The 27,393-nt window shown below is 43.8% G+C and overlaps 1 protein-coding gene across 2 annotated transcripts in view; it reads left to right on the top strand.

Moving 5' to 3' along the window:
* Window positions 1-26,812, top strand: part of SLC38A1 (solute carrier family 38 member 1) — a 43,012-nt gene extending 16,200 nt beyond the window's left edge. The window contains exons 3-17 of one of the 2 annotated variants that reach the window (XR_015258640.1): window positions 357-432; window positions 1,335-1,450; window positions 6,409-6,482; window positions 8,107-8,199; window positions 8,515-8,596; window positions 9,788-9,870; window positions 10,788-10,846; window positions 10,979-11,104; window positions 13,952-14,031; window positions 15,182-15,282; window positions 18,470-18,588; window positions 19,138-19,279; window positions 19,381-19,478; window positions 20,465-20,654; window positions 23,959-26,812. Coding sequence is in view for 1 of the 2 variants with exons in the window: in XM_086748439.1 (XP_086604565.1) it covers window positions 357-432; window positions 1,335-1,450; window positions 6,409-6,482; window positions 8,107-8,199; window positions 8,515-8,596; window positions 9,788-9,870; window positions 10,788-10,846; window positions 10,979-11,104; window positions 13,952-14,031; window positions 15,182-15,282; window positions 18,470-18,588; window positions 19,138-19,279; window positions 19,381-19,478; window positions 20,465-20,569 (1,354 nt within the window). In the remaining variant the exon portion in view is untranslated. Of the gene's footprint in view, window positions 1-356; window positions 433-1,334; window positions 1,451-6,408; window positions 6,483-8,106; window positions 8,200-8,514; window positions 8,597-9,787; window positions 9,871-10,787; window positions 10,847-10,978; window positions 11,105-13,951; window positions 14,032-15,181; window positions 15,283-18,469; window positions 18,589-19,137; window positions 19,280-19,380; window positions 19,479-20,464 lie in introns of both variants that reach the window. The other variant, XM_086748439.1, reaches the window with a different exon arrangement.
* Window positions 26,813-27,393: the final 581 nt, after the last annotated feature.

Genomic DNA, 27,393 nt, shown 5'->3' with positions numbered 1-27,393 from the left:
GGGGGTACCGGTCACATGCACCTCTGCAGCATACCTGGAGAAGTATCTCCTCATAGTGTCTGTGCAAACAAATTATGTTCCCATCCACAAAATCGGTGTTGGTGCTTTACTACATCTGCTAAAAGATCATTCTGAATACATTTACTCTGATCTCGTGCGAGTGGTACCTTTTTCGATGCCCTGTGTACACTGGTATCAATGAAGCACAGTCTGGCTCATTGACAGCTACGCGTTTGACCTCTTTTCACATACCATTTTTATACATTGCATATTTTGTAATCACACGCTGCTCGTGGAATTAATGTGTTCGCTTTTTCTAAATACATGCTGGAAATAAACCCTCTGACTTCTTTCAGCAAGTTTATTTCGGACCGAGAAAGCAGAAGAAGTCTCACAAACAGCCACTTGGAAAAGAAGAAATGCGATGAATATGTAAGTCTCTCTTGCTGTTCTTTTCCCTATCAAAACGAACAATATGTTGTGTATATGAACGGCCTTTGGACATGGTCTTCAGAAGCGCTGGGCACACACAATTATAGAAACACAGAATCATAGAATGGTTAGGGTTGGAAGGAACCTTCAAAAGCACATCTAGTCCAACCTCCCTGCAAGGAGCAGGGACATCCCTGACGAGATCAGGTTGATCAGAGCCTCATCCAACCTGGCCTTGAACGTTGCCAGGGATGGGGCATCCACCACCTCTCTGGGCAACCTGTTCCAGTGTTCCACCACCCTCATTGTAAAAAATTTTTTCCTAATATCTAATCTGAGTCTACCTCCCTCTATTTTAAAACCAATACCCCTCGTCCTGTCACAACAGGCCCTACTGAACAGTCTCTCCCCTTTATAACTGAGATTCCAATTCCAGTAGAAACTACCTGGGCTCAGCACTTAAAAAAAAAACCAAAAAAAAACAAAAACAAAAAGCAAAGAAACCCAAGCGTTTTGGTTGAGTTGAGGCAAGGGAGTCCCTCTGGCCTGTGTTAGGCAGGAAGTCCTGGTGGTTCCTTATGGCCTTACACTAAATAAATCACGCGCCTAAGATGTTTCACAGGCGTAGTGAGAGCTGGGGTTTAGAATTGGAAGTGTAGTGTGAGTTGTGTATTGCCTCTACCATTTATGTCAGTTTACAAAATCTGTAGGACAGCGATCAGAATGTATCAGTGACAGAGTTCAGCAACACTTTTTCTTCTTCAAACTAATTTTTATTAAGTCGTTTCCATAGCAGTAGTTATTTAAATCTGGTACATCGCAAAACATGCACTTTGAAGGATAGATGCATTTCCCTGCTCTGTTCCAAGCTGCTGTTGACACGTCTGTCTTTACTTCTCCAGATCCCAGGAACTACTTCGCTGGGGATGTCTGTCTTCAACCTCAGCAATGCGATTATGGGCAGTGGGATTTTGGGTCTTGCTTTTGCCTTGGCCAACACTGGAATTCTCCTTTTTCTGTAAGTATTCATGTGGTGAGTAGCTGATCCCCCATGCAGTTTCACTGCATTTAAAGAACGTGTACCCTGCCAGCAAGCAGAGGGATTTTAGTCCATCTGTGATCCAGTACACCATTCAAGCCTGAAAATGTTAACTACAAATTTTGGACATTTTTTTCAGTCAATTTTTTTTAGGGGAAAAGCCACTACTTGGAATGCTAGAGCAAATTAAGTCCGTGTTATTTAGTACTGACTTGAGCCTAACCAGAGATTGTTCCTGTGGTCCACAAGCTACACATACATCAGAAATGTTCAATAGTAGTAGCTGCAGTGGGATAGTACCTGGTTCTTGTGTCACAGGATCTCCAGAGCTTTCATCAAAGTATGGTGCAATAATTACTTTTTTTTAAAAAAACCAAGGAAAAGAACATTTATATTTCTTTATATGTTACACATAATATTTTCATCTCACTCCCACAGTTTCTTCAGTTTTATATGTTAGAGTCCTTGAGAGCCAACATAAATATAGCCAAGATTTTACTATTAAAAAAGAGTAGAGGTTGAGTACTTAATTCCAGAAAAAAAAGAGGCATTTTGTAAAGGAGAATTTTATGGTTTAAAAATGAAACAGTGCCAGTGAATGAGTAAGACACAGTGTTATTCTGTGTTATTCTGGATCGCAGTACGAGACGTTTCATTGTGAAAAGTGATTGTTAAGAAATCAGTTGGGAATTGTGTGCAGATTTCAGTGGTAAATGTTCATTGAGGGAAGAAATACAATAATTTGCAATTTTTGAGAACTGTTCAACACAGTTATAGAGTTTACAGATTACTCTAAAGATGTGTCATTTCTTGAATGTCAAATCTAAAAATCCAGAACTTCTGTTATTTCTTAGGTTTTTTGGGAAATATATAATATGACCCCTGTATATAGCAGAGTGGATGGCCAAAGTGGTAGGTATAGCCATCTGCTCTGGGGTTTTATGCCAGCATAGCTACATCCATGCTGCTAGCTTACAATTTGCTGTGGCTGGGTAAAATCTAAGAATAATACAAAGAGTTAATCCATTTATATTAAGAATGTACAAAGTCTCATAATTATATTGTCACTAAGCTAGGCTATAGAGTAACTGGACTCTAATTTTGGTCAGTCTTATGCAGAGGGACTGAGTTTATTTTATTTTTGTTACTTTTTTTACCCAGTTACTCTAACCTGTATGTGGTACTCCACCCGTGCTCTGACAAGCACACCTCTGAGGGCACAGACTGATGATTGCAAAAACTGCTGTAACCAGACAAAAAAAAAAGTTATCTCGCTTCAGCCTTGTTACCTCTTCTGTGATAATAATGTCTCAGCCAAGGAGCAGCCTCAATTTCTCCTTACTGCTTTAGTTTTCTATAATCTCATCCTCTTCTCATTCTTTCAGCACTTTTTCATGGCAGTCAAGTGAAATGGGAAATGTGTTTGCTCTGAAGGATGTAAAAAGGCAGTTTCTCTTAAGTATGGTAGATCAGACCAGTAATGTGAACACCAGAGAAACTTCTAACAACCTCTGATGATCGCTGGGCTCGTTTTGGCCCGAGTAGTAAGTTTGTAAATCTGTACCACCACATTGTACAAAAAACTGCCAAACCCAAATGTAAACATTTTATACAGTAAATAACAGCATTATTCTCTACAGAATTAACTGTGTGCATTTAAAAGTGGATAATTGTTTTTATTAGCTTTATAATGCCTTTAGATCTCTTGGCCTGGAGATAGATCAGACCACCGGGATCAAAGGTAAGGAAGTTAGCAGGACCTAACTGACCAGGCTAGCAGAGCTTTCCCCTTTGAAGCCTGGAGATACAGGATCCTAATGTGGTGTCTGTAGTTATGCCTGAAAGTTGACCTGCTTTAAATGTTCTTTTATCATGCAATAATCTCAGAGTTAAACCTAGTCCATTAGTGTTAGATTTTTTTTCTCACGCTCTTGTTCAGCTCATTTTTCCCATAAATGTGTAGTTCTGATGTCACTATCACAGGTAGATCTTCGAACCATTTCTGCTTTACAAGTGATTAAAGACAGAATCCTAGAAGTACTTTTGGGGTTTTTTTTGTACATGGAAAAGCACTTAAATTCACTGCTTTTGAGTAGCACAGTTCTGGAAAGTTTCTAGGTTCCTTTATCCAGTATTGGCATGCACCATCCCTGAAAAGCAGAAAGCAGAGGCGGAAAAATTAAAGGAGCATTTTCAGTGCTAACAAAAGAGCCCCAGCCTTATTTCCACTCACAACTTTTAGGCTCCTGCAATGTGAACTGTGTGCTGCCATGCACACCTGGATCAGTACAGATCCTATATTCTTGGCATAAGACGTGCAAAATAAACACAGCAGTGAGTATATACTCTCAAATCCTATTTTCATAACTTAGTGCTATAGCAAAGTGTCATGCCTTCTAGGCAAACAACTGAGGTAGGAACTCAGAGGAACTCGGTCCCAGTGTTGTTGATAACTACAGCCTAGACCAAAGAAGAGCATCCTTTCCTGTAAGCAAAAGGGGAGAAAACCTTGCAGCAGAAAGATGGCACAAAAGGCTTGGGAAGTTAGAGATGGGCCAGGACACCTAGGGATGGCAGGAGCATTCATCGCCGCCTGTGGTTTCATCCTGGAGACCCAGAACCAGAGTGATGAATTGCGTTGCAGAGACATACGGGTCAGCTGAGGCACAGGGGCTTGTTAGGTGAGGTGTAGCATGAGACTGAAGTTTCACACTGCTTTCTGCAGCTGCTTCTGCTAGGGTTGGCTGCAAGCAGTCACGAAACCATAGCCTAACTCCTCCAGAGGTTTAGGGCAGAGCGGTCTTCTGGAAGGCTGTACGGTAGCAAACCCCATGTTCTGTCCTGCTCTTCTGCACCCGATACCTTATGAGGGTTCGGAGCTGTTCTGTGCAATAAGGCAGGTGACTGCATGAGCCTCACAGGTCTTCTGGCCCCAAAGCCTAGGACTCCACAGAGGGCTGGGGACAGCGTGTGTTACAACTGATCTGGTAATGTGGCAGCTGGGAGCAAACAGCCGTGGCGTTGCAGGGACAGTTTGTTTTTCCCAGCACTGTATCAATCCCCTGCCCTAAACTCTTTTATTCTGGATTTGTTGTGGGGAGGTGACTTTTGCATGTGCCGGTTACTTGCGTAGCTGCCAGCACTTCAAAAGTGGGCAAAATAAAAAGGACGAGAGTGCTTTTGGGCCTGCAGCACGAGCTCCCCTGCTTCTGTTTTGAATTTGTGCAGCGCGAGTGGCATGGACATTTTCATTCCTTTCCAAGGGGTGGTTCTGGCGCGAATATCCCTGTCCAGACCACAGTCCTAACACAAACAAGTTTTTCATAAAGCGCTAATGAAAATGCCAAGTGTCTCTGCAAGAGCCCTACGGGGAGCTAAGGACAACAGATCAGATAAATACCTGGCTGCTTGGGAGTGTTATTTTTACCGCTGCAAAGGCTCCATGAGCTCAGCGCCTGAAAAACGGGAGCTTTTAATATTAAAATAGACTTGATGCTGGCATGCGAAGGAGCCGGAGCCATTTGGGGCTGGGAGTGAGCTCAGCCCGGGCCGAGCACTGGTGCGCGGTGCCTCCGGGCAGACAGGGCCGTAGCGGCTCTGCGGGGAACACCGGCGGGAGCGGGGCTTAGCAAATGTGTGAAAAATGGAGCGGAGTGACCTCAGTCAGCACAATCTCCCTTCCCTTTTCCACCTCCCCTTTGGGCTGTACAAAGCATGTGTTGTTATTGTCAGCCATCATCCCCCATTGTCAAAAGAGCAGTTCCTCCTGTCACCTCTTAATGCTTCTCCCTGCTTCTCTGGCTGCAAGAAACTTGTGGGTCATTATTTGGCGCTAAAGTACTTATAGTTGTAAAAACATAAAAAAGTGGGGGGAGGAGGCTTCTCATCCTGTTCTTTCCATGTATTCCTATGAAAAAGATGTATTGCTGCCTATCTATGGCAGCAGCTTGTTTTCTGTTAAATTTTAGACTTGTTTTTCTCAGTGTCCTGAGCGTAGTTGTCATAATAAAGAGAGAAATTGCCAACAGATTGTCTGAATGCTCTTCACACACATCATGAAAACATCATCAGGTCTTTGTGTGTCAGTGTTGGAGGGGAAGTCACACATGGTGCTTAGCTTAAAGCCATAGAGCAATGAGCAAATGTGTTTTTATGCACTTAGCCCCCAGCACTGACTAATTGTCATTTGTGCCAGCAAGTTCCCTGCACAAACAGTTTGGTCATTACTTCCTGCGATTCTTCTACATGAAGTCAAATTATGGATCACGGCAGACCAGGAGTGACATCAGTGAGGGAACACCACTCCCTGCCTGGGCAAAGTATAAGCCTTTGGTTTCTGCCTTTACTCCCAAGGAAAGTCAGTCAAGCCTTAACTTCTCTCCCCTGCCCCCTCCTTGGGCACTGGAACGCACCTAAAAAGCCATTTAGGCGCCCCCTTGGGTAGCATATGAAACATGTCCTGGGAAAAGATGCTTCTGTTTGCTGTGGAAATCCTTAAATAGAGGACTTCCCTTTGAAATTTTTACTCTGCTTCCAGAAAAAAAAAACAAAAAAAAAAAACAAAAAAAGCTTTACGGTGGGTGGTGAGGGACATACAGGGCTCATTCCTGCTCTGATTAAATGTTAATTCCTATCTGATGAGACGTCTTCATTCTTGTTTCCTTCAATACAGGAAGCGTAACTCACTCACAGGCTGCGCTCTGCGGCTCTGCTGGGTTTTACGTGGTTGAATCCCTCTGCATGCAGGGCTTTCTGCCTCCACGCTGGTGTGGTGAAACTGCAGACGGGTGTAAATCACCTGTGGTTTTAGTGTTTTTACATTGTCAGAATAGTATAAAAATTGTCTCAGCGTCCATGGGAATATGACCCGACATGAAATATTGCAATGTTAAAGCTCAGCTCTTTTACAGTAAGCTTTATTTTCCATTCTTTTATAGGCTGCTTTTGGTTTCAGTGACACTGCTGTCTATTTATTCAATATATCTCCTGTTGGTGTGTTCAAAGGAAACAGGTAATTTAAGATTTTATTATACCGTTTCAGTAGAATTGTAAAAAATAAGAGGTGAAAAGTGCTAAAATAAGGCCAGGTGCTTTGTGTAAGGTGGAGTTTCTGTCACTTTGCTGACACAATAGAAAGGCATAACACATTTTGGGTCAGAAGCCCAGAATTAACAAGAATTTATGTCATGGCAATGGAGAGCAGCATCTGACCATCACTATAAAGAGAAAAACTTATGACAAAGAGTCAATTCTGCTACCTTGAAATGTTATCTTCAGTGAGCTAGAAAGAACAGCTCATACAGTTTCTTTGCATTGTAAGACCAATTGCAAATGAATCTTTGCCTGGGGTGAGGCTTACCTGGAAACACAGTTTGTCTTAATGAATGGTTAGTGTGAAATTCTTGATAGCCTGGTGGTAGTAGGAGTTTTCCTAGAAGAAAATAAAAGGGAACAGTTCCTCCACAAAGAGAAGTCTATCTGTAAGCGAAATATATTACACAGAAATTAGAAATTACCTGCAGTGTTAAATGTCACTGTGCTCTGAAGTCCAAGAGTCTCCTTCCTTGGGTAACAATCTCTGAAGCCAGATTTTTTAAATTATCCGTGGACAAGAGCACTGTAATATTTTGATATATAATTTGAACACACATAAGTTACTGTTATAGCATGTATAATGGCAGCAACTGCCTATTTAAATTAGGTACATATGCCTAATTACGGACACATTTATGCCCTGTTAGTTCCTGGAATCTAAGCCCTAGTTTCTGTGCCGCTGGTACATTTAAGCTCAAACTCAGCGTTTATACAAGCTTCAAAGCAGAAATGTCAGCTATAAGGAAATTCAGAGGAAACCAAACAATGGGATGCATTTTAAAAATCATCTGTACAGTGTAACATCTGCAATACTGCTCTTTCAGTTCTCATGTATCTCACCATCCTTACAATGGCCAATCTTTTTCTCAGCCTAAATCACAGCCAAGGAAAAAAACATTTAACAGAAACACAAACCAGTTAATAAAGGAGTTTCTCAAGCTTGACAAATATTTTAAAATAAGTTTTAGTTATAATTTACAGCCTTCCCTGCTTTTACCAAAAACATGTCACGCTGAGAATTCACAAGTTAAGACTTCCTCGTTAGAAATTGTAAATATTCCTGTAAACCAGTGGCTGCCCGCATTTGGATCGTTTAGTCAAAGCAAGCAAAAGTGCTGTGTCTGCTGTGGCCAGGCAGACAGTGCTGACTTGTGGATCCTGCTGTACCCAGTTTTGTCTGGAGAAGAGGCTTTCTACGTCACTCTTATTGCGGGCGCAAACCTAATACGCCACGATGGGGAAACCAGAACTTAACATGTCACTAGGGGTACAGACAAACTCATTAAAGGAGTGTAATAGCCTCATTAAGAGCTTCAATTTCAAAAGTGACTGGTAGCCAACGATAACATTTGTAGACGTCAAGAAAACATTCCTAACATAAGTTTCAGCCCTAGTAACTACAAGAGAGCTCTCTATTTACTTGCAAAGGGCAGGCACGGCTCCACAGATGGGTGGTTAGCTGAAAAGGAATCGTAAGTGTTTCAATTCAACAGCTTTCGCTGGTGTATTTGTTGCCTTTCTCCTCATTTCTTTTCATGCAGGCTGCATGGTGTATGAAAAGCTGGGTGAGCAGGTCTTCGGTACCCCAGGGAAAATGATTGTCTTTGGATCTACATCTCTCCAGAACGTTGGAGGTAAAGGAGATGGGGGTATTGAAAAACAAAACGCTGGAACGCTTTCATGATGTTACAGCTACCAGCCACCCAGGTTCCTCCTTCTCTCTGTGACGCCTTGGGATTTTCATGCTTCTCAGTATAGCTGTGGCTAACACTTTGCATGCAGCCCTTTAAAAATGCTGTATTACTGAATGATCAGTAGTTTACAGTCAGTTATAGTTCGGAGTCTTCTATCATCAGAGCCTCATGTGGGAAAAGGTTCAGGATGCTTCTCTGTACTTACTGCACAAAATATCTTACCCATTTTCTAAGCTGACATTCTTCTTCCTCCAGCAATGTTGAGCTATCTCTTCATAGTCAAAAATGAGCTGCCTTCTGCCATAAAGTTTCTAATGGGAAAAGAAGAATCTTTTTCGTAAGTTGAATTTATTTTGATTATTAGATTATAGACTTCAATGTTGTATAGATAAATTTAAGCATATGTTTATAAAAACATATTGGAGTATTGGATACTCTTTAGGTTTCTCAAAGTAGATTTTCACAGGAATATCTCGGGGTTAATAAAAACCAAGGCAACTTTGGGAAGGAAAAGAGGATGGATAGGAACTGAAAGGTTAAATCATCAGTAGTTACTCTTTCTGCACACCAGGTTTTCATGCAGAATTGTGTTTTATACAAACCTCTTATCATAGGATCCAATCTTTTACAGTGTTAGGCAAGGCTTGAAGATATTTGGAACAATGCAAATTTAAGATATTATGTATTTTCCTGCATTCTTAGCATCTTGCAGGATTTTGCCCCTGAAGCACTGTCTATAGCGTGAAGTTCTTCGATGCTATCATATGACAGCAGCAGAATGTTACACTTAGATTTCTGCCATTTATCACTCCTTGCCATTTACCAGCTTCTTTAATAGAGGAGTGGTATTTCCTTATAGTGGTAAATAGTCTTTCACTGGGTTATATATATAGTGTGCTGTGGTGCACGACAAGAAGGCAGAGATCCCTTTCATACTAAATTGGACTGGGCAGTGGAAATAGGCCATACAGAACATCACTAATGCTGTCCCTTCTCCCCTTTCTTGCTTTCCAGCAGGATCCAAAGCAGTCTTCTAGAAGGAGATACAGCTTTGGGCTGGCTAGTGTGTGCCAGCCCACAGGAGCCTGGTTTGCTGCTCCAGGCATGTGCCCGAGTGGTTTAGCAAATGAATCGTGGTGGCCCCCCGTGCTCCACTCTGCTGTATGTGTGGCCCTTTGCATGATCTTTCCTCGTCCTGGCAGGGTGGCTTTTATCACGTTAGGGAGGGTGTTGTTCTGCCTCTCAGTCCCACTCCCTGATCTCAGCAGTAGGGTGATATTTGGTCTAGCGAATATGAAAATCTGACGTATCTGAGTCAGAGCAGTGCTGTGTTTTAAGGGCTGGATACATAATGAGTCTACAAAGTTCAGATGTGGCCCCCATCTCTCCTTTTGTAGGAGCTTGTAGTGTAAGAAGACCAAAGATAGTTCTGTAGCTGCAGCAAGCAAAGAGGATGACTAAGTGTGAGGAAAACCAGAGATGGTTTAATGTGTACTCATGATGGATTTTTTAAAAATGTTTTATACAGGGCATGGTACGTGGATGGGCGGATTCTTGTTGTTGCAGTGACGTTTGGTATAATCCTCCCTTTATGTCTCCTTAAGAACTTAGGTAAGATGCAAATGCCATTGTGAGAATAAAATAAAGGAGCCCAGACATCATGCCACTGACAGCCACACTGGCAAATCAACTATAATTAAAAAAAAATGTGTTCTCATTGTAATCTAAGTAGCCTCCCTGGTCGAGGAATAAGCTGTGTTTTGAGTATCTTGGAACAAGTGAGCCTAAATTGTCACAGCGGTTGAACTCAGTATAAACCAGCTTCTTCATCTATACAGTTGTGGAAATGGATTTAAAAATTATAGTTAAAAGGGTCTTCATTTCATAAGGCAGTTCTATTTTATGTGGAGCCTGCAAAAGTAAGTTCACAAATAGTGAGATTACAAAAAATAACTTATTTTTCTGTCAGCATCGAAATTTTTAGTGGTGAGATTAATTGGAGGTATTGGACTTTAAAGTAAGATGTGTATAGAGAACTGCATTTTCAAATGTATTTGAGCCCACAGAGATGCCAGGAGGTACACAATGCATTTTTTAAAACCATTAGCAAGTTTTGGCACTGCAGTCATGTTGGGATCTTCCTTTTGAGAAAATAACACATATTCAACTGACATGGCTCGTATCAGGGAATATGGGTCACGATCTGATAGCAATTGCACATTTCCATTTTTCTTTCAATTATCACAGCGCCTTTCAAAAGTAAAATTAGTTAAACGGCCGTAAAAGTGACCCTTGGAAAGTCAAACCGGTCAGAGCAAAGCTCAGGTCTGTCTGAAAGCCAGGAGGCTTGCGATGTGGGAAACTCCCACACCTACAGGACACGCTTTTGTCCTGCCCAGAAGCTCACAATACATATTAAATGTATAATACATTTACACTTTTAATGAAGCAGCAAAAAGAAGCAAAAAAAAACCAAAATATGACTAATAAAATAATTTTGTATGAGATTTCCTTTCAATTTCTTTCAGGGTATCTTGGCTATACCAGTGGATTTTCATTAAGTTGCATGGTATTTTTCCTGATAGTGGTAAGTTCAGATTGCTTTCTTTGTTGGATGAGAGTCGCTTGACAGGACATTCATAATGTCTCTGATGTTTTAATTGTAATTTGCCTTTTATTATTATTTTTAGCAATTGGCTGTCTTCCATTCTTATTCTAGGTTATTTACAAGAAGTTTCAAATTCCCTGTGGCGGATCGGAGCTAAATGCAACATCACCTATCCTATCAAATAGCTCAGCATATGAACATATGTGTAAGCCAAAGTATGTTATCTTTAATTCCAAGGTATGTTTCTTTTTATAATACTTATTTTTAATTCACATAATATATGCCCCCACACCCCGTGCTCTTAATCTGATCTGCACCACGTAGGGCCTGATTCTCCATGCTTCTGCTTGTGCTCCAATGGTGAACGCACAGTGGGTCTCTTTGCCCAGTCTTAGGGAGATGCTGTGTTGAGCGTACCTCCTCGCGGTCTTGCTCTGCCCGATAGTAGATGTGTTAAGGCTGTGAGCCCGAGCTACCACCAGACAACAAATGCTTTCTTTGGGAGAGTTTTCCTTTCCACTGCGTCTTACTGTCCGTGCCACAACTGCGCCTTTAGGTTGTAGCTCAGCAGAGGACGATTAAGCCATTCCTGCATCTGAAGCCCAGAAGTAATCCCTCCGTCCTTCTGCACACAAACTGCTTCTGTGTGACAGAGTACGCTTTTCTGTAGCCATATGGTGAACTGGATCGGGAAAAGGATACAGTTGAAAGCTAATCCAGCAAAGATTTGGTTGCCTTTCAGCTGGATGCTTTCCTCTGTCGCCACACAGCTGCAGGAAAAGTTGTGCCAAGAGAATGCGAAAGAGCAACTGGCTGTAGCTGTGGGAGCAGGAGCATTGGTCCTGTCAGCTGTGCTGGGGTGCAGTGCTCGTTAAACTGCACCTCACCCAGCAGGGCAGGGCCCTCAGGGTGTTGCAGTCAAATTGATAGGGATGTGCACATAGAGCATATGCATGCAAAAATTTTTTTTTTTTAAATTCATCCTACCAGCTTCCATTGAACAAGCCAATTGGGGCAATTTTCCTTAGTTGGGCATAGCCATCAGCCAAGATCTGATATGACTTAATTAATAGTTAATAGAGTTAATTAACTGCTCAACATAAGCCAACAATGCACGCTTGCAGCCCAGAAAGCCAACTGCATCCTGAGCTGCATCAAAAGCAGCGCGGCCAGCAGATCAAGGGACGTGATTCTCCCCCTCTGCTCTCGTGAGACGCCACCTGGAGTACTGGGTCCAGCTCTGGAGCCCCCAACCTAAAAAGGACGTGGACCTGTTGGAGTGAGTCCAGAGGAGGGCTGCAAAGATGATCAGAGGGCTGGAGCACCTCTCCTATGAGGACAGGCTGAGAGAGCTGGGGCTGTTCAGCCTGGAGAAGAGGAGGCTCCGGGGAGACCTGATAGCAGCTCCAGTACCTAAAGGGGGCCTACAGAAAAGATGGGGAGAAACGCTTCAGCAGGGCCTGTTGTGATAGGATGAGGGTAATGGTTTTAAAACAGAGGGAGATAGATTCAGATTAGATATTAGGAAAAAATTTTTTACAATGACAGTGGTACAACAGGTTGCCCAGAGAGGCGGTGGATGCCTCATCCCTGGAAACATTCAAGGCCAGGTTGGATGGGGCTCTGAGCAACCTGATCCAGTTGAAGATGTCCCTGCTCCTTGCAGGTCAGTTGGACTAGATGATCTTTAAAGGTCCCTTCCAACCCTAACGGTTCTATGATTATAACTTGGTGTGCAATAGCCGCTTAGGTGTAGGTATATTTTGGAAAGCATTGAAGGGCAGTCTTATTCTCCTGCACTAAGTGTCAACATTTGCCTCGGAGTTGGTGGAGGCACATCAGAAGGACCGGTCCACCTGAACTAGGCATGCTGCAGCTGAACTCTAGAGATTTGCCAACAGTTTGCCAATCAATTTAGCAACTGTGGTGTGTGAGAGGAAAGACAGTTTCAGAATCAGAGGATGGCTCAGGTTGGAAGGCACCTCTGAAGGTCATGTGGTCCAACCCCCCTGCTCAAGCAGGGCCACCTAGAGCTGGTTACCCAGCATCACATCCAGGCAACTTGTGGATATCTCCATGGATGGAGGCTCCACAACAGTAGCGTGCTGGGAGGGTGGGAGAGGAGGCAGCACACACCTGAGTGAGGAAGGACTGCTGGAGACCAACCAGCGTATTTACTGAATCTATTGGGCCTGGGGCATACCCCAGGATGGCTTCTGTGGGAAGGGGATGCCTGTGGCTAGCAGAAGCAGATGTCAGATGGCTGGGGAGAGCCACGTGTAGGGATGGACTCATTTTCTCCTCTCAGGAGAACCTGTTTTTGTATGATCTCTGCTCCTACCCATTCCCTGGGGAGAATGGAAGCACTTGGGCACTGAGATCATTTGTGAAGTTTGGCTGTGTGCTGAGGACTGAAACTTGCTCAGTTTTTTGGTGGAGAAGGGGGTGAGGTCCCCCCCTCCCGGAGGCCTCCTGCGCTTCCTGGTGACATAACAGTCTTTCTCTTTCCCCAAGGAAAAGCATGCTCCCTCCACAACCTTCCTAGCCCTTTTGTTGGCCTGGGAAATGAAGGGACGCAGTCTGGTACCTTGAAATATCCATTTATTTGTAAGTTCTGCATTCCTCTTCTCTTTTCTTACAGTCTGGATATGGGCTTCCTCTTCAGGACTTCAGCCTTAGCACCACGGGTGCACACCCCTCTTCATGCCAAGACAGGGTAGCGTAGCAGTGACCCACCATATGTCCCTTTTATATGTCGGTGGCAGTAGCTGGGTAGGGAAACCCATCCCAGGGAGCCAAACCAGCAGCCGCGTGGCATCCAGCGCTGTGCTCTGCGAGCAGAGTCAGGACTGTGCTCGCGTGACCAACGCGAAGACTTTGTCCTCCTATCGAAAGAGCTCTGCTCTCCATATTTCATTAAATATGTGCTAATTGACAGGTCTTCTGCCTTCTCTGAAGGTTCTCTGCGTTCGGTTGAAGAGTCCAAAGAGTTGGGAGCTGAGGTAGTTGAACACAGATAGTTTCTTCACACCGCTGGGGGAAATAATTCTTCTTAACTTGTTTTTTGAAATTCTCTCCGAACAGACCGTGTACGCTTTGCCCACCATTGCTTTTGCGTTTGTGTGCCACCCATCAGTCCTCCCAATTTACAGCGAACTTAAAGAGTAAGCCTTTCTCTTTTTTTTTTTCCTCCACTTAATTGTTTTGCATCACTTTGCCTGGAAAATGTTAGCGCAGAGGTGCTCTGAGTCATTTGTGCCGTTCGGAGGAGATGTGCTTTAATAACACCCAACAAGCACATGAGTGTGGCTCTCAGCTAGGAAATCTGGCCTCCCAGGCACGCCGCTGGGGCGGGGGTGAGGGAAATTGAGGATAATGCAATATTCTGGGAGTTTTCTCTTGAAGTACACAGCAGCCTGGGGAGAGCCAAGTTGTGCCGGTCGTTATTTGGCACAGGAGAGAGGCGTGTGTTCAGCCAACGGCGTTTGTTCCAGTGCAACTAAAAATCTGTTGCAGTACCAGGAGAAAAAAAAGTACTTTCAGGCTTGCCTGTACTAAAAGACCTTTGCTGGTACAGCTGTCTTGCTGACACTTCTGGCTGTGGCATCACTGTTGGCCCCTGGGGGCTGCAGTGGGGTTTGGGGCCATGGGGGGAGCCCCAGGGCAGAGGCTGGGGTCAGTCAGACCCATGGGTGCCTTCAGGTCCCAGACACTTGCTGGGTGCTGTGAGTTTCAAGGGACTCCAGCAGGTTCCCAGGTGCCTATTCAGGGCGTCCCTGTGTGGGTTTAAAAGTCTAACTTGACGTACCAGAGTGTGAATATTTCAGAACAAATATCTAAAAATGAAACGTTTAAACTTAACCTTTTACAGGTCTGGAGTGGTCTGCATGCATTCATTATTTTCTACCCATGGGAACACAAATGTTTCTTTGCAAACATTCTGAATGATTTTTTTTTTCCTGTGTATAATTTTACTCTTCCTTTATTTTGGCCTTTTAATTTAATTACTGAAGTGTTTAAGGGCCGTCCCTCTCCACTTGGGTTCACCCTTTGCTCTGTTTAGGCAGGTATGGCTGGGGAGCAGAGCCATGGGGTGGACCCAGCATGTCTTGACTTAAGCCCCAAGTAGGGTCCATTTCCCCAGCCCTTCTCTTCCTTGTGCAGCTGTCAGTGAATTCCTGTTTTAAATGAAAATGCATTCATGAGTCTCCCCAGAATTACAATGTTTATGCAAAGACTTAATAAATTTTTAAATAGCTATTGAAAAATCCAGCCCAACCATTTTTATGTGTTTTTTTTTCCTTCTTTCTCCAGCCGTTCACAGAAAAAAATGCAGTTGGTTTCAAATATCTCATTTTTTGCCATGTTTCTGATGTACTTTATGACTGCCATATTTGGCTATTTGACTTTCTATGGTAAGTATGCAGTTCTTTACTGATCAAAGTAGAAAGGGAATACATGTGAAATCAATAGCCTATCCCAGCTGGAAAGGAAGGTCCCATCCACTCATATTAAAATTTTTTTTTCAAATAATTTTCCTTAAAGTTTTCATATTGAAAGTACAAATCCTTTCATCCTTTTCCCCTGTGGATGAAAAGCACAAGTGGAAGTAGTATTTGCAAAAGGCATATTCAAAATATGAGGGAGAAATTTGTTTAACAGAACTGGGGATTAGCTGGGCCCCACTAAGATTTTCTTTCCAAGCTCCTCACCTGAATGTTGTGTACATTGGTAATGACTGAATCGTCCATATCTGCGTAAAATGAGACAGATTTGAGAGCAGGTCCTAGTAAATTAGTACCAAATCAGCCATCACAGCTTTTTCATTTTTTTATTGATACTTTCATCATAGAGGCGAAGGACTGAATGTTTTCCCTGCATCCCTAGAGCTGACCCCTTCAGGTCTTGGTTAAATAAACTGGCAGTGAAGGTGGGGAAGCTTTGAGTGTCGTCCCAGCTCAGCCACCGAAGGGTGATTATTTCAGTATTTGAGATTTGTACCCTGTCTCTTTTCATGCATATCAGTTCACTCAAAGAAACAAACAAAATGTTGTATCGCTAAAGGATACAACATGTGCCCTAAAGGCACAACTATTGAGTAAAGTAGGATAAATTATTAATTGCCCAGGAAGCTACTACTCCCATGGTCCAGTATAATGGGAATGTTGAAAAGTAGTGTCTTTTTCCATGGAACGTTAAGGGGTTGTAAGACAGATGACAAAATTGCCTTTTCCCTCAGAGTTACCAAAAGGTCATCAGTCTTCTCCATCCTATTCCAAGTGACCTTTTTGTTATAATCTCCTCATTCACGATACCATTCCTTGTTGAGCCACATATTGCAAGAGAAAGAAAATAAGTAATTATGAAATCTGGCTTTTTTTTTTCCCCAAAGATGTACCTGTCTCACATTTGTTTTCTTAGGCTCTTGTTCTGATTATGAGGCCTTGAGCATGCATGCATTGAAGTAACTTGAGGTCATCTGTTCTAATTTTCCCAATAAAACTGCAAATGTGCTGCAAGTGACAACAGCAACAGCCGTTCTCATCCAGCTGCTCCCGTCTAACACATTTTCGTAGAAATGCATCAAATTAGCAGCCCCGGGGAGCAAGTGGGTGTAAATCAGCATGGACCCCTTCGCTTTGGCAGGGAGGAGATTCTGATGTGATTGCCCCAGGGATCTGAGGAGGCAGATCCGTGGCGCTCCTCTCTGGGAATCTCCCACACCCCTCAAGGACGAGGGTCTGGAGTCCATGGAGGAGGTAGGGGCTGCGTCCTTCTGGCCCTCCTGAGGGGGAATGGCGGAGGAAATCCCTTGGGGTGTCTCATGTCCCTCTCCCCATGTCAGGCATCCTTGCTCCCCAGCGCTGGGAGCCCATGGGTGGAAGCTGTGCGGCTCCGCTGGGGCTCGTGCAAGGGTCCGTGCTGTGACAGGCAGCAAAAAGGACACTGAAGGAATATAAAATTCCTCCACTTAGATCCTTTTTCCCCTTGAGCCTGACAAGACCTTACCTTTATTATATTCGCTTACAGTTTTCTAACCCTCTTCTCTACCCTCACCTGGGTAAGAACAACATTTTTATTGTGGCCATTTCTTTACGCCAATAGTACTTGTCTGTTTGCTGTATTCTCAAAAGTGTTGCAGTGATGACTATATTTACATTGCAGAATTACAGAAAAGAGGTGTTTTTCTTCCCCTAAAAGGTCACACTGTGGTTGGGCTCTGTGGTGTATCTAGCTGAAAGGAAAACAGACCTTCAACTGTAAGCCTTGCCCTTCACTTCCTACCTGGCTGCAGCCCGTGAGCGGTACAGAAGTTGCAGTCTGTGCTTGCAGGAGCAGAGTAAGCTCTGTGTCGCAGAAGCTGTGCATGTGCCCGGCTTGAAAACCCCACTCCTAATCTGCAGGGAGGTGGGAGAGCGTTTTCTTTCTCCTGGTGGGGATTCAAGCACTGCGTAGGTGGTGTTGACCCGGGGTCTCTTCCCCCAGAAGGGGGTCCTGGGGGGAGCGCAAGCATTTCGCCGCAGGGCAGATCTCTCTGCCTCCAGGAACACATGAGGTTTTACCAAGTGCCAAAGATTTTAAACTAGATGTGGCCGCCGAGTTCCCTTTAAGGACTTTGGTTTAAGAGCTGTTCTGTTTTACCATCGGCTTTCTAAGATTAGAAGCAGAAAAAAAACACAAGCCTGAAAAGGGGCAGCTAGTATGTTTTTGTGGCGTGCTTAACAGATGACCCCTTAGGTTATTGCTCCTAGATATTTAAAAGTTACAAAGCAAACACACAGGTCCCTCAGCAATTTGGTTTTCCTGTTGATTAGCACACGCAGACCCGCTCTGCGCTATTTATCACTGCTTCAAGGAAACATTTTTTGCAGGAGGTCATATTAAAATATCGCCAGCGCCTCCCCATTAGGCACCCGCCCCCCATGTTTTGTCTTGGCTGCTGGGGCCGAGCTGCAGGCACTGCTGGGGTGGGGGAGGTAACAGGTTCAAGAGAAAAAACCATCAGGGCAGCCCTTGGAGGAGCTGCTGAGGGATTTGAGTGCAAATGTCAGAGCGTCCCGCTGAGAGCTGACCCAAGATAGGCTTTGTTCTTGGTTGAGAACAGGGGCACTGCTTTTCGCTGGAAGTTTATTTGCTCTTTAGACAAATTTAGCTCAAAAACTTGTAGTTTATATTAAGTTCAGCCATTGCAGTGCATGTGGTTGTTTTTATATAATTTGAAACTTTAAAAAAAAAAAAAAAAGCCCATGGAATTGATTAGAAATAGCTTATTTCACTTTACTTATTTTTTTAATATATGTAAGCAAGCTTTTGTCTATGTCTCACTGTTGTCTTTTCTACAGTGAAAATTACCTTAGACTTAGGCATGTGCTGTCTTGCGTTGGGATGCATTCCCAAGTAAGGCCTCCAAAGGATTAATCTGAAATAATGGGATCATTAGGATTTGGTTCAGAGTGCTGTTTTAACTCAATAATGTTTCATTCTGTACTCTTTTGTTTGCAGATAAATCACTTGTTGTTCAAGAAGGCTGTTGTTAAGCAATGATTTTTGTGAACGGATTGCCTGTTTGCCAGAACACTTATCTTATTGTCTTTTCCATAGACGATGTGCAGTCGGATCTGCTTCACAAGTACCAGAGCAAAGACGACATCCTCATCCTGACCGTGCGCTTGGCTGTGATCGTTGCGGTGATACTCACAGTGCCAGTGCTGTTTTTCACTGTAAGTAAAAAGCTCCACATGGTTTGGAAGTCGGTAATGGCTGTACACGGCGCATTTCTTCAAACCTCAGTCCAGCAGTTGCTGAGACAGTGATATTGCAGCTACAAAAAGAGCTTGAGCCTGGATCGGTCTTTTCCCACACCAGACTCCCACTAACTTTTGGAGTTCTCCCTGCAGGAAATAAATTAATCACTTTTGGTCTTAAAGCTGTTTTAAATTGAATCCACAAGGGTGGATTCTCTTACTTCACATGACTTCACTAGAGCAGGCTCAGAGGTGAAGCTCATTTTTAAGTGCAGAAGGACCCCAAAAGGCATGTTAGAAAGGGAGGGCTATCCTACTGCAGACGCACGTATACCTACAGTTTTGAAATACCAAATTAATTTTAAGGATTATTTCAAAGGGCATTACATCAGAGACCCCAGCATTTCTGACAGATCTATGCAGTGCTTGTTGTCACATGAAGAACCAGTTAAAATAAACATGGGAACATTTGAATTGGCTTATAGACCATTCCTGACAGAGAACTCTCTCTCTCTCTTCCTACAGGTGCGTTCATCATTATTTGAGCTGGCTAGAAAAACAAAATTTGACTTGTGCCGTCACGTTTTGGTTACTTTTGTTCTTTTGGTTATCATCAACCTGTTAGTTATTTTTATCCCGTCCATGAAGGATATTTTTGGAGTTGTAGGTACAGTATCCTGCTTTTGTACTACTAATGAAAGATTACTACTAATCAGCAACACAATAATTAGCAGACAGCTAACAAAACTCATTTATTTGAATTTGCAGGGGTCACTTCTGCCAATATGCTGATTTTCATTCTTCCTTCATCGTTGTATTTAAAAATTACACAGCAGGATGGATCAAAGTTGACTCAGAGGATTTGGGTACGCATTCCTTTCCCGTCAAGGCGATGCTTGCTTCTTGTCATTCCTTATGTGCTAGAGGCAAAGCGTGCCTAATCTGAACATATGTGTGAGCTTCTTTACGTTACTTTCCCTCCTTGCTTCTGTCAGCTGGCAGCCATGCTTGCTCTTCTCCTTTGCTCACCCTGGGGCTCTCCTGGTGGAGGGGCTGTCCACACAGGGCACCTTGTGTTCTGGGGGGCGAGGGGCTCTACCCCTGGCTGGCGAGCAGCAGCTCTGCAGCAGCCGTGGCTGTCGGCAGGGTGCAGGCACCCCTCCAGCCCCCTTTGGCAGCCCTTTCAGCCCAGCAAGCTTTCTCCATTTCAGCATGTTGGTTCAGAAAGCATGCAATGCCCTCTGTTTGCGGTATTCCACGTGGTTTTAATGGACCTGATTCAGACTTAGGGTGCTTCCACCAGAAGCAGCCTTGGAAAGATTTCCTATGAGCCCAGAAAGAGCTGCAGCTGAAAAGATGCAACACTCCAGTGTATTCCCAGTCTGACAGGGTGTGAATACTGGAAGCATTGTAAGGTCAGATCTTCCTGCTCTGAGCACACAGGCAGGAAACTTGTTTCACTTGTAGCTCCATCCACAGACTTCAAGATTAAAGGGCTGAATTTTGATGGACACGTATCCGATGGGAAGAGTATACTTATTTCCGTGAGGCTTTGAAAAGAGCAGAGCCAGTTGGTCCTAAAAACAGACTCTCTTAATCCTCTTTAGAGATGATCGGTTTAAGAAGTGAATTGAAAGGAGAAAAAAATTGGGTTTGGTGTACAGCGAGTAATTATTAATGATGCTAATCTGTTTAATAATCTATGGGTCTTGTCTTTACCAGAAGTGCTATCCCATTTTAGCTGATAACTTTGATACATCACCTTGTAAATCTCCATAAGAGGAAAAGTTAACATACTTGAATCAATTGCCTTTTCTTTTAATTCATTAATTTTCTCTCCTTTTTGTTCCAGGCTTCTCTTTTCTTGGCGCTCGGGATAATGTTTTCCCTAGTGAGCATTCCCTTGGTCATCTATGACTGGGTACAATCAGGAGGCAGTGCCGAAGGCCACCACTGAAGTTCACCTCCTTCTGAAAAGAAGATGCCTCTGTTTGCTACACACCAAAATCGCAACCATCCGTTCTGTTATCTATTCCATCTTTGTGAGTTTACTCAAATCAAATCCAAATAATGATTATCCAGTACTGAAAATACTGTTATGTGTGTATTTTCTTGCAGAAAACAGACCCATTTTTCCAACAGGCATATCACTCTGTTTCCCAATACTGAGTTATCAGATCAGCCTAAAGTCTGTGTTAATTACCTGTGAGACTATATAGAGCATTGCTCATAGGAATTCATCACAATTAATTTGTTTCCCCTCTTCCACCCATGAATTGCACTGTTCTGTTACTATCCTTGCCCTTCAGCCATCAGCTCTGCTCCTGGAGGGCAGCAGCATCTGTTGTTATCAATCCCAATTGGAGTGATGTCAGTTCACACCCTTTTCCCCACCTTTTAGCCAAAACTCTGCTTTCCAATTGTACGCAGCCGGTTTGTTGGTTTGTTTGTTCTGTTGCTGTTTTGTGCACCATTTGCCTCACTGGGTTAAGCGTAGCATTCTGGATACGGGCACAAAAGGCACCATGAGAGCGTAAATAAGCTTTGTATAAGCATAGGTCCTAAATCTGATGCTTCTCTCTGCTGTTCTGGTGGGGGAGCCAGCCCCAGGGCTTGGCCCTTTTGTGGCTTTGGGAAACAGACCTCTGTGCGTGTGTGTCTTTGTGACGGGATGCAGGGAGCAGAAGGACGGCCACCACCACCAGCCACCATTCCCCTGGCACACTTCAGCTGGAGCCTGACCAGAACTAAACTTGACCCCAAGCCATGAGTACTTGAGCCTGAAGAGAAGCCTACGCTCTGAGATTTCCATAGGAAATCTGCATTTTCTTGAGCATTAAACTGTTTACTAGTGCTCTACTTCTCTCAGAGGAAAAAAAAAAAAACAAAACAAAACAAACCAAGCTCCAGTTTTATCAAAACCTACGCATTTAATCATACCTCATGCCTTTTCCATTCTGGGATTCATTTTTACATCCCTTGTAGAGACTGACTCCTCTCTTGTGTCATCCTTCTCCCACTGAAGTCAGCAGGGTTTCTGACAGCAGTAGGAGGAGGATTTGATTCACCTTGCCAAACGACTGGATTTCTACTGGAAATTGAAATCTGTAACATTTCTTTAAACAAGCAGAAACACTTTTTATATTTAAAATGTTTCATTTACATTTCTCATTGATCCTCCATAACAATTAAAGATATTTAATTACTAGTAGCAGAAACACTGTAACTTGCACCTGTTGTCCACAAAAATAAGCATTTGCCTAATGCCTTATAGCTGGTGTAGAGAACTACGTGTAGACTCAAACGCTAAGCAGGTGATTGTTAACCATCCTGAGCAGACATCTATTCGTGCACTGCCAGCAGCATAAACTTGTTCACTTTGTGTCATTCACCGTGTGAGCTAAAAAGTGGTTCACAATAGGAACCTGGCTCCCACTTAACAAGCCAATGGCTAAAGGGAGCCCCCCTTCACGAGCAGGGGCTGAGCGGTGCCCTCGGTGTGCCCAAACTGTACCTGTCACAGTATGCAGTGACCTTCTTGCTCCCAGTAGCTGGTTCCTTGCCAACTCCTGTTGTAACTCCTGTTGTGGAAGGAGACTGTCGTCAGCTATGGGGAACCTGTTACTGCAGCTTGCTCTTTTTAAGGTTAAGGATGGAGAGTTCAGGATCTTGGGATTTCTGTGAGCTGGTGAATTGCCTCAGTTGCTATTGCCTTGTCCTATGAGGCTAGAAGTCACTGAGAGTTGAAATTACAGAGCACTTGTCAGAACCTTGAAAGGTGGTTTCTGAGGGTAACATCCAGAGAGGTTAGTTTGAGGCCTTCCTTGGAATTTGGGCATTGAGATGCAGAGCGTTCACACTGCAGAAGATAAACCTACTAAACACAGACTTCTAGATCTGTACCTCAGCCTAGGCAGTGAGGTACCCGGTTCTGCCAGTACTCCACTGTGATGTAGAAATAATGCAGAGGAGACTCCACCATCTGCCCAAGTCCTCAGAGTAGCCCAGCAGCAAGAACAAAACTGAAAGCCTCCTTCCTCCAGACAAAGTGACCTTCTAGACTGCAGAGTGGGGTTCCCTTAGTCTGTCCTTCTCCTGGCCCCTCAGACTTTCACTCTGGGCTGCACAGGCTCCCAGCAAGGTCTCCAGTGGGACGTCCTTACTCCCAAGCACCCCCCAGCACAGCATTTAACACATGAGCTGCTGAGCTACCTGGGACCCACAGGCTGAGGCAGCTCATGCTTTCCGGCAGCTGGTCTCAAATCCTTGCCTGTGATGGTGCAGGTCACCAGTTTTCTCTGCGATGTCTCTTCATGGGACTGATCCCTGCCCTGTTTCACAGAGAAGTCCATACCAGAGCCTGTGAGCCCAGGTGTTAGTCAAGCTCTGGAGAGAAGAACCCATGCTTGGTTCCTGTCTCCCCGCAGCTCATTCCAGGCATCTTTCCAGCTCGGGGTGTAAGTTTGTGCCCCGCCCCTTTCACAGGCACCCAACTCTCCCTGGTCACTGCAGCAGGAGCCCGGCATTTCGCTCTGTTTTCTGACTCAGCTTGCGGGGATCACTTTTCAGGTGACGAGGTGCCTTATAATCTCTCTGGATCTCATCCTAAAAAACCTAACTCAGACCTGAGAATGCTGTACAGTGTTATCCTCAAAATGCTCCAGGGCTCTCCTGCTTTCCTGCCCTCCTTTTATCCTTCTTCTACTACTGATTTATGAGCGGTGCAGCTCTGTGCATCAGGGGGTTGTGAGAGAGGAGATCCTGGGAGCGACTTTCAAATACCCAGGTAGGAGCTAAGAGGTCTGATCTGCTGCACAGGGTCCCAGCAAGGTCACAACAGTGACAACTCCCTTCCACCCCCCCACCCCCCAAATAGTCTGTAGTCTCGTCTTTAAAATACCAACCATTGAGTTTTGGCACCCAGCTTCCTTTGACTTGAAGGACTGTTGGGTCCTTGATTGCTCCTTGCATCTTCCTAAATCCCCTCCATCACTATCCCTCTCTCTTGTCTTTGCTGTTCTGCCTTCTTTTTCCCAGTTTATTTGTATACTGAAGTTTTACTGGATAAATAGGGAGAAGAATGAGCTGGGTGTGTGCATAGAGTGAAATTATCCGAGGTACTGGACCATCAAAGCATCTTAGATACTGAAAAATAGATACCCAAAATATTGAGTCTTTAAACAGACTTTGTTTCTGGGTCTCTGGAAAAAAAAAAAAAAAAGAGGGAATTTTGCTTAGACTGATTTACTGGCATCATATTTATAGATATTTATGGAAAGGAATCATGTGTTTATTGATGTCTGTGGTAATGAACGTGAAATAACGTGCTTTTTGTTTTCTCATCAGGTTTATACATTCTTAACAGAATGCAATAGACCCTGCTGTAACTGTCAACATCAGTGATGGATGACAATATTTGTATGAGGTTATCTGTAAAATGTACTGCTGTTATTCAGTTCATCTGAAATAGTGAACTTGTAGCCAACGATGTACGAGTCCCACATTTTAGCTAGGATTTTAAGAGCACAGTGAAATGCTGTAGGAGTTTCTCTGTTGTTAAATTAATAGGATCCAGAGTACCGTATCTACTTAGTAGGTGGTAGCATGCTTTCTTTTCATAGAGAGTTTATCACTATTGTGAGCACTGCAAATGTCATAGACAGGATGCAAAATTGCTCCTGATAACTACAACAAAATACTTTAGAATTCTCATTTGCCTAATAGCAACAATTGAGTGGTGAGGGACAAGGAAGGACTAATTAGAAGCAGGGGCTCCTACTAAAATTGTAGGAGTTAATCCTACTCTTAAAAGACGGCCTTACTGCCTCTCCTAGTTCACAGCACATTGCAAAGAAAATAGTCACGAGCTTAAAGCACCCTTACGGTTGTAGAATACAGCTGCCCTTCTCTGTCCGATGGCAAACACGCCTAGGAAGTAAAACACAGTAAATTGTTATTTGGGAACAGTATCTTGGGAGCGGTGACCTCTCTGGGTGGTGCTTGCTCCTCGTCAGAGGGCCAATGCCAAATCCATGCACCAGCACGGACCTTTTGTAGGGCTGACACGGACCAAGTGGTGCCCGGCCCATGTGCAGGCCGGGGGCGGAACGGCCGGTCTCATCCTGCGAGGTCAGGGACACCAATTCGCTCCCGAGGGCTGCTTTCCCGAGCCACGCGCTGACCCACAGCTTGTGCTCCGCTTGCAATAGGTCACACGTGCAAACACAGGTTGGATGATATATGGGTTGTGTCTGTACATCCACCTTACAATGCATAAGCACCACTTCTCTCTCTGGTATTAACGGTAACAATTCATGGTATCTCAATCTTATCTTTAAATGAATACGATTATTTGCTTGAACCTTACATTAAGGCTAAAGAGCATGTTGGTCAAAACAAAACTCTTTCCATGTGGCGGTGTCCCACCTCCAGTCCTACCGTCCCACCCCAGTGCCTGTAGGAGAAAGGCACAGCAGAATGTACTCGGCTCCATCAGCAGCTCCCCGAGATGGCTTTATCGCCTGGCGCCAGGGTGCTTTCTTAAACAATTCCCCAAGAGCCCTTGGAGTCAGGAAAATCCTTATTTCCTATAACCTACACAAAGAATGTTTTATTTGTATCTTATGTAAGGATTTCTGTAACAAACTGTGAAAAAAAAAAAAGATAATGAATTAATAAAAAGTACAGGGCTGGAAAGGTCTAGAATTCGTGAACTGTACACATGCCTGTGTTTCTGAAGACAAATCTATGCAGTTGTGTTGTATTGTAGGAAATTTCATTTTTATGTACATATATATATTGTAAATAGGATGCTGTATATTTTTGCAGTTGTTTACCCCTATGATATAGAAGTGTTGAGATAGGCTCTGCATATTAAGAATAATTTTAATAGAAGTACAAATACTTTCGCTTCTGACTTAGCAAAATGTATATCCTTTCCTTTCTCCCAAGAGTTCACAAGTTAAATCCTAAACTTGAAATTATAATTGCATCACTAATGTAACGAGAAAAAGAGAAATAAAAGGTTCAATGAAATTGCTAGGATTAATTCCACCGCATATCTCCCTGTTTTCTCAACAGCAAGTTAGCCAGTCTTCCTGCTGGGTAAAATATCTCCCTTGTTAGGGGCCCGTTTGGTACCCAGGTACCTCTTACTTCCTCGGCTGAGGTCAGGTGGTACTGAAGTGCTGAGAAAGCCTCATGCAGAAACCAGAGGAAACTGCAGCCAGCAATTTGACCAAGCGTAACACCGTGTTGTATCCAGACATGTATTTACTCACCTAGTACAAACCGAAGTCAGGGCAGGACTTCTGCATTTCTATATTCAGCCACCAGAAACGCCTGTAGTTCAGAAAAAAAAGTGCTACAAGCCAGGGGTGGGCAGCAACCAGAGCCGTTCATGCCGTTTCTGGCCCGCTCCCTTTCTGCAGAGTCCTGTGGCTGCTTCTCTGCCGCAGACCCAGGCACGCTGCTCCCATGCGACCAAAACACTTTCACCTGAGGCCGATGAGAGCATCCCCGGACAGAGCCTGCTTGCACATCCCACCCCACGAGCTGGCGGAGGCCAGTATTTTGGTCGTGGGATAGCTGTGTGACCAGGGGTGAGGATGATGGGAGGGAAGGGTTGCGTATGTCCTGGGAGTGCCTCTGTCAAGAGCTTTGTGTAGATTTTCTTGCTGGTAAAGCACAGAAATGTGGTTTTTTTCAGGACTGCTGAAAAACAGAGGTTGAGAAATGCATCTAAAAATAATTGTGTTTTTCCATGTTTACTTTATGGTCTTGGATGAAAATGAAACTTGAAATAACATTTGCTTCCACTGTGAGCACAAATTTGAGGAAAAAACTTATATGCAGTCACTTCTACAGAGGTTTTCAAATGAATCCAAATGTACATTTTGCTTTCAGTGTTATAGCCAACAAAATATAAACTGTAAAGGTATTTTTCCACAAGACTTGAACTTTACCTTGTTTATAGAAACCTGTTTTTAGTGTCCCAAGGTATGTTAAGGCTCATCCAGATCCAGTATAAACAATACTGTTTGAATGATGTACGCTTGATACGAGCTCGTCTCTGTCGAAGTGAGTAATACTTCGCTCCTGCTAACGTCACCATACTTTGTGCTGCTCATATCCAAATAAACGATGCAGTTTTTCAGTTTCTGTGTGTAAATAATAATAAAAAATGTATTAAGTTCTATAATCTCTCTGTTACCTCTGTAGTTTTTCAACATTAAAATTGTGACGTCAGGCCACACTCATTCTTGCAAAGGGATGACTGTATATCACTATAATGCCTTGAACAACACGCACTCCCCACACTTATGCAAGTATTTTCCCTGAGCTCAGGGCATGCAGCTCTTGCAAAGCCAACTATATTAGACTCAGTGCAGTATATAGAGCACAACATCAAGAGATGGCTATGGAGCATTAATGTAAAGCTTCCAATACAGTTTTAGAGGGAGCTGAAACTGGGGCATTACGGGCACCACAGACTGGGGCTGCTGAAGATGACGGTGTTTCTCAAGCCCAGTGCTTGTTTCTGCCTGCTCCTTGAAGACTGTCCAAGTGCTCATCAGTCTGTTTCAGGGTCAAGTCAGGCAGTTTAGTTATAAGGGCTGCTCTTAGAGTTGGGTTTGAGCTCAGATGCCAAACTGGTGCCTGGAGTAGCTAAATCCCTGTGCTATGGAAGCAGAAGCCGTTAGCAGATGAATGACGAGGATACCTGAGGACAGCAATGTCTTAAGCATCCCCAGACAGATGTGCCCAAGTGCCTCCGTCAAA

This window comes from Chlamydotis macqueenii, chromosome 1 (assembly GCF_036417535.1).
Source record: "Chlamydotis macqueenii isolate bChlMac1 chromosome 1, bChlMac1.mat, whole genome shotgun sequence".
Taxonomy (NCBI): Eukaryota; Metazoa; Chordata; class Aves; order Otidiformes; family Otididae; genus Chlamydotis; species Chlamydotis macqueenii.
Note: the sequence above shows the minus strand (reverse complement) of the source record. Positions and strands in the feature narration are given on the sequence as shown.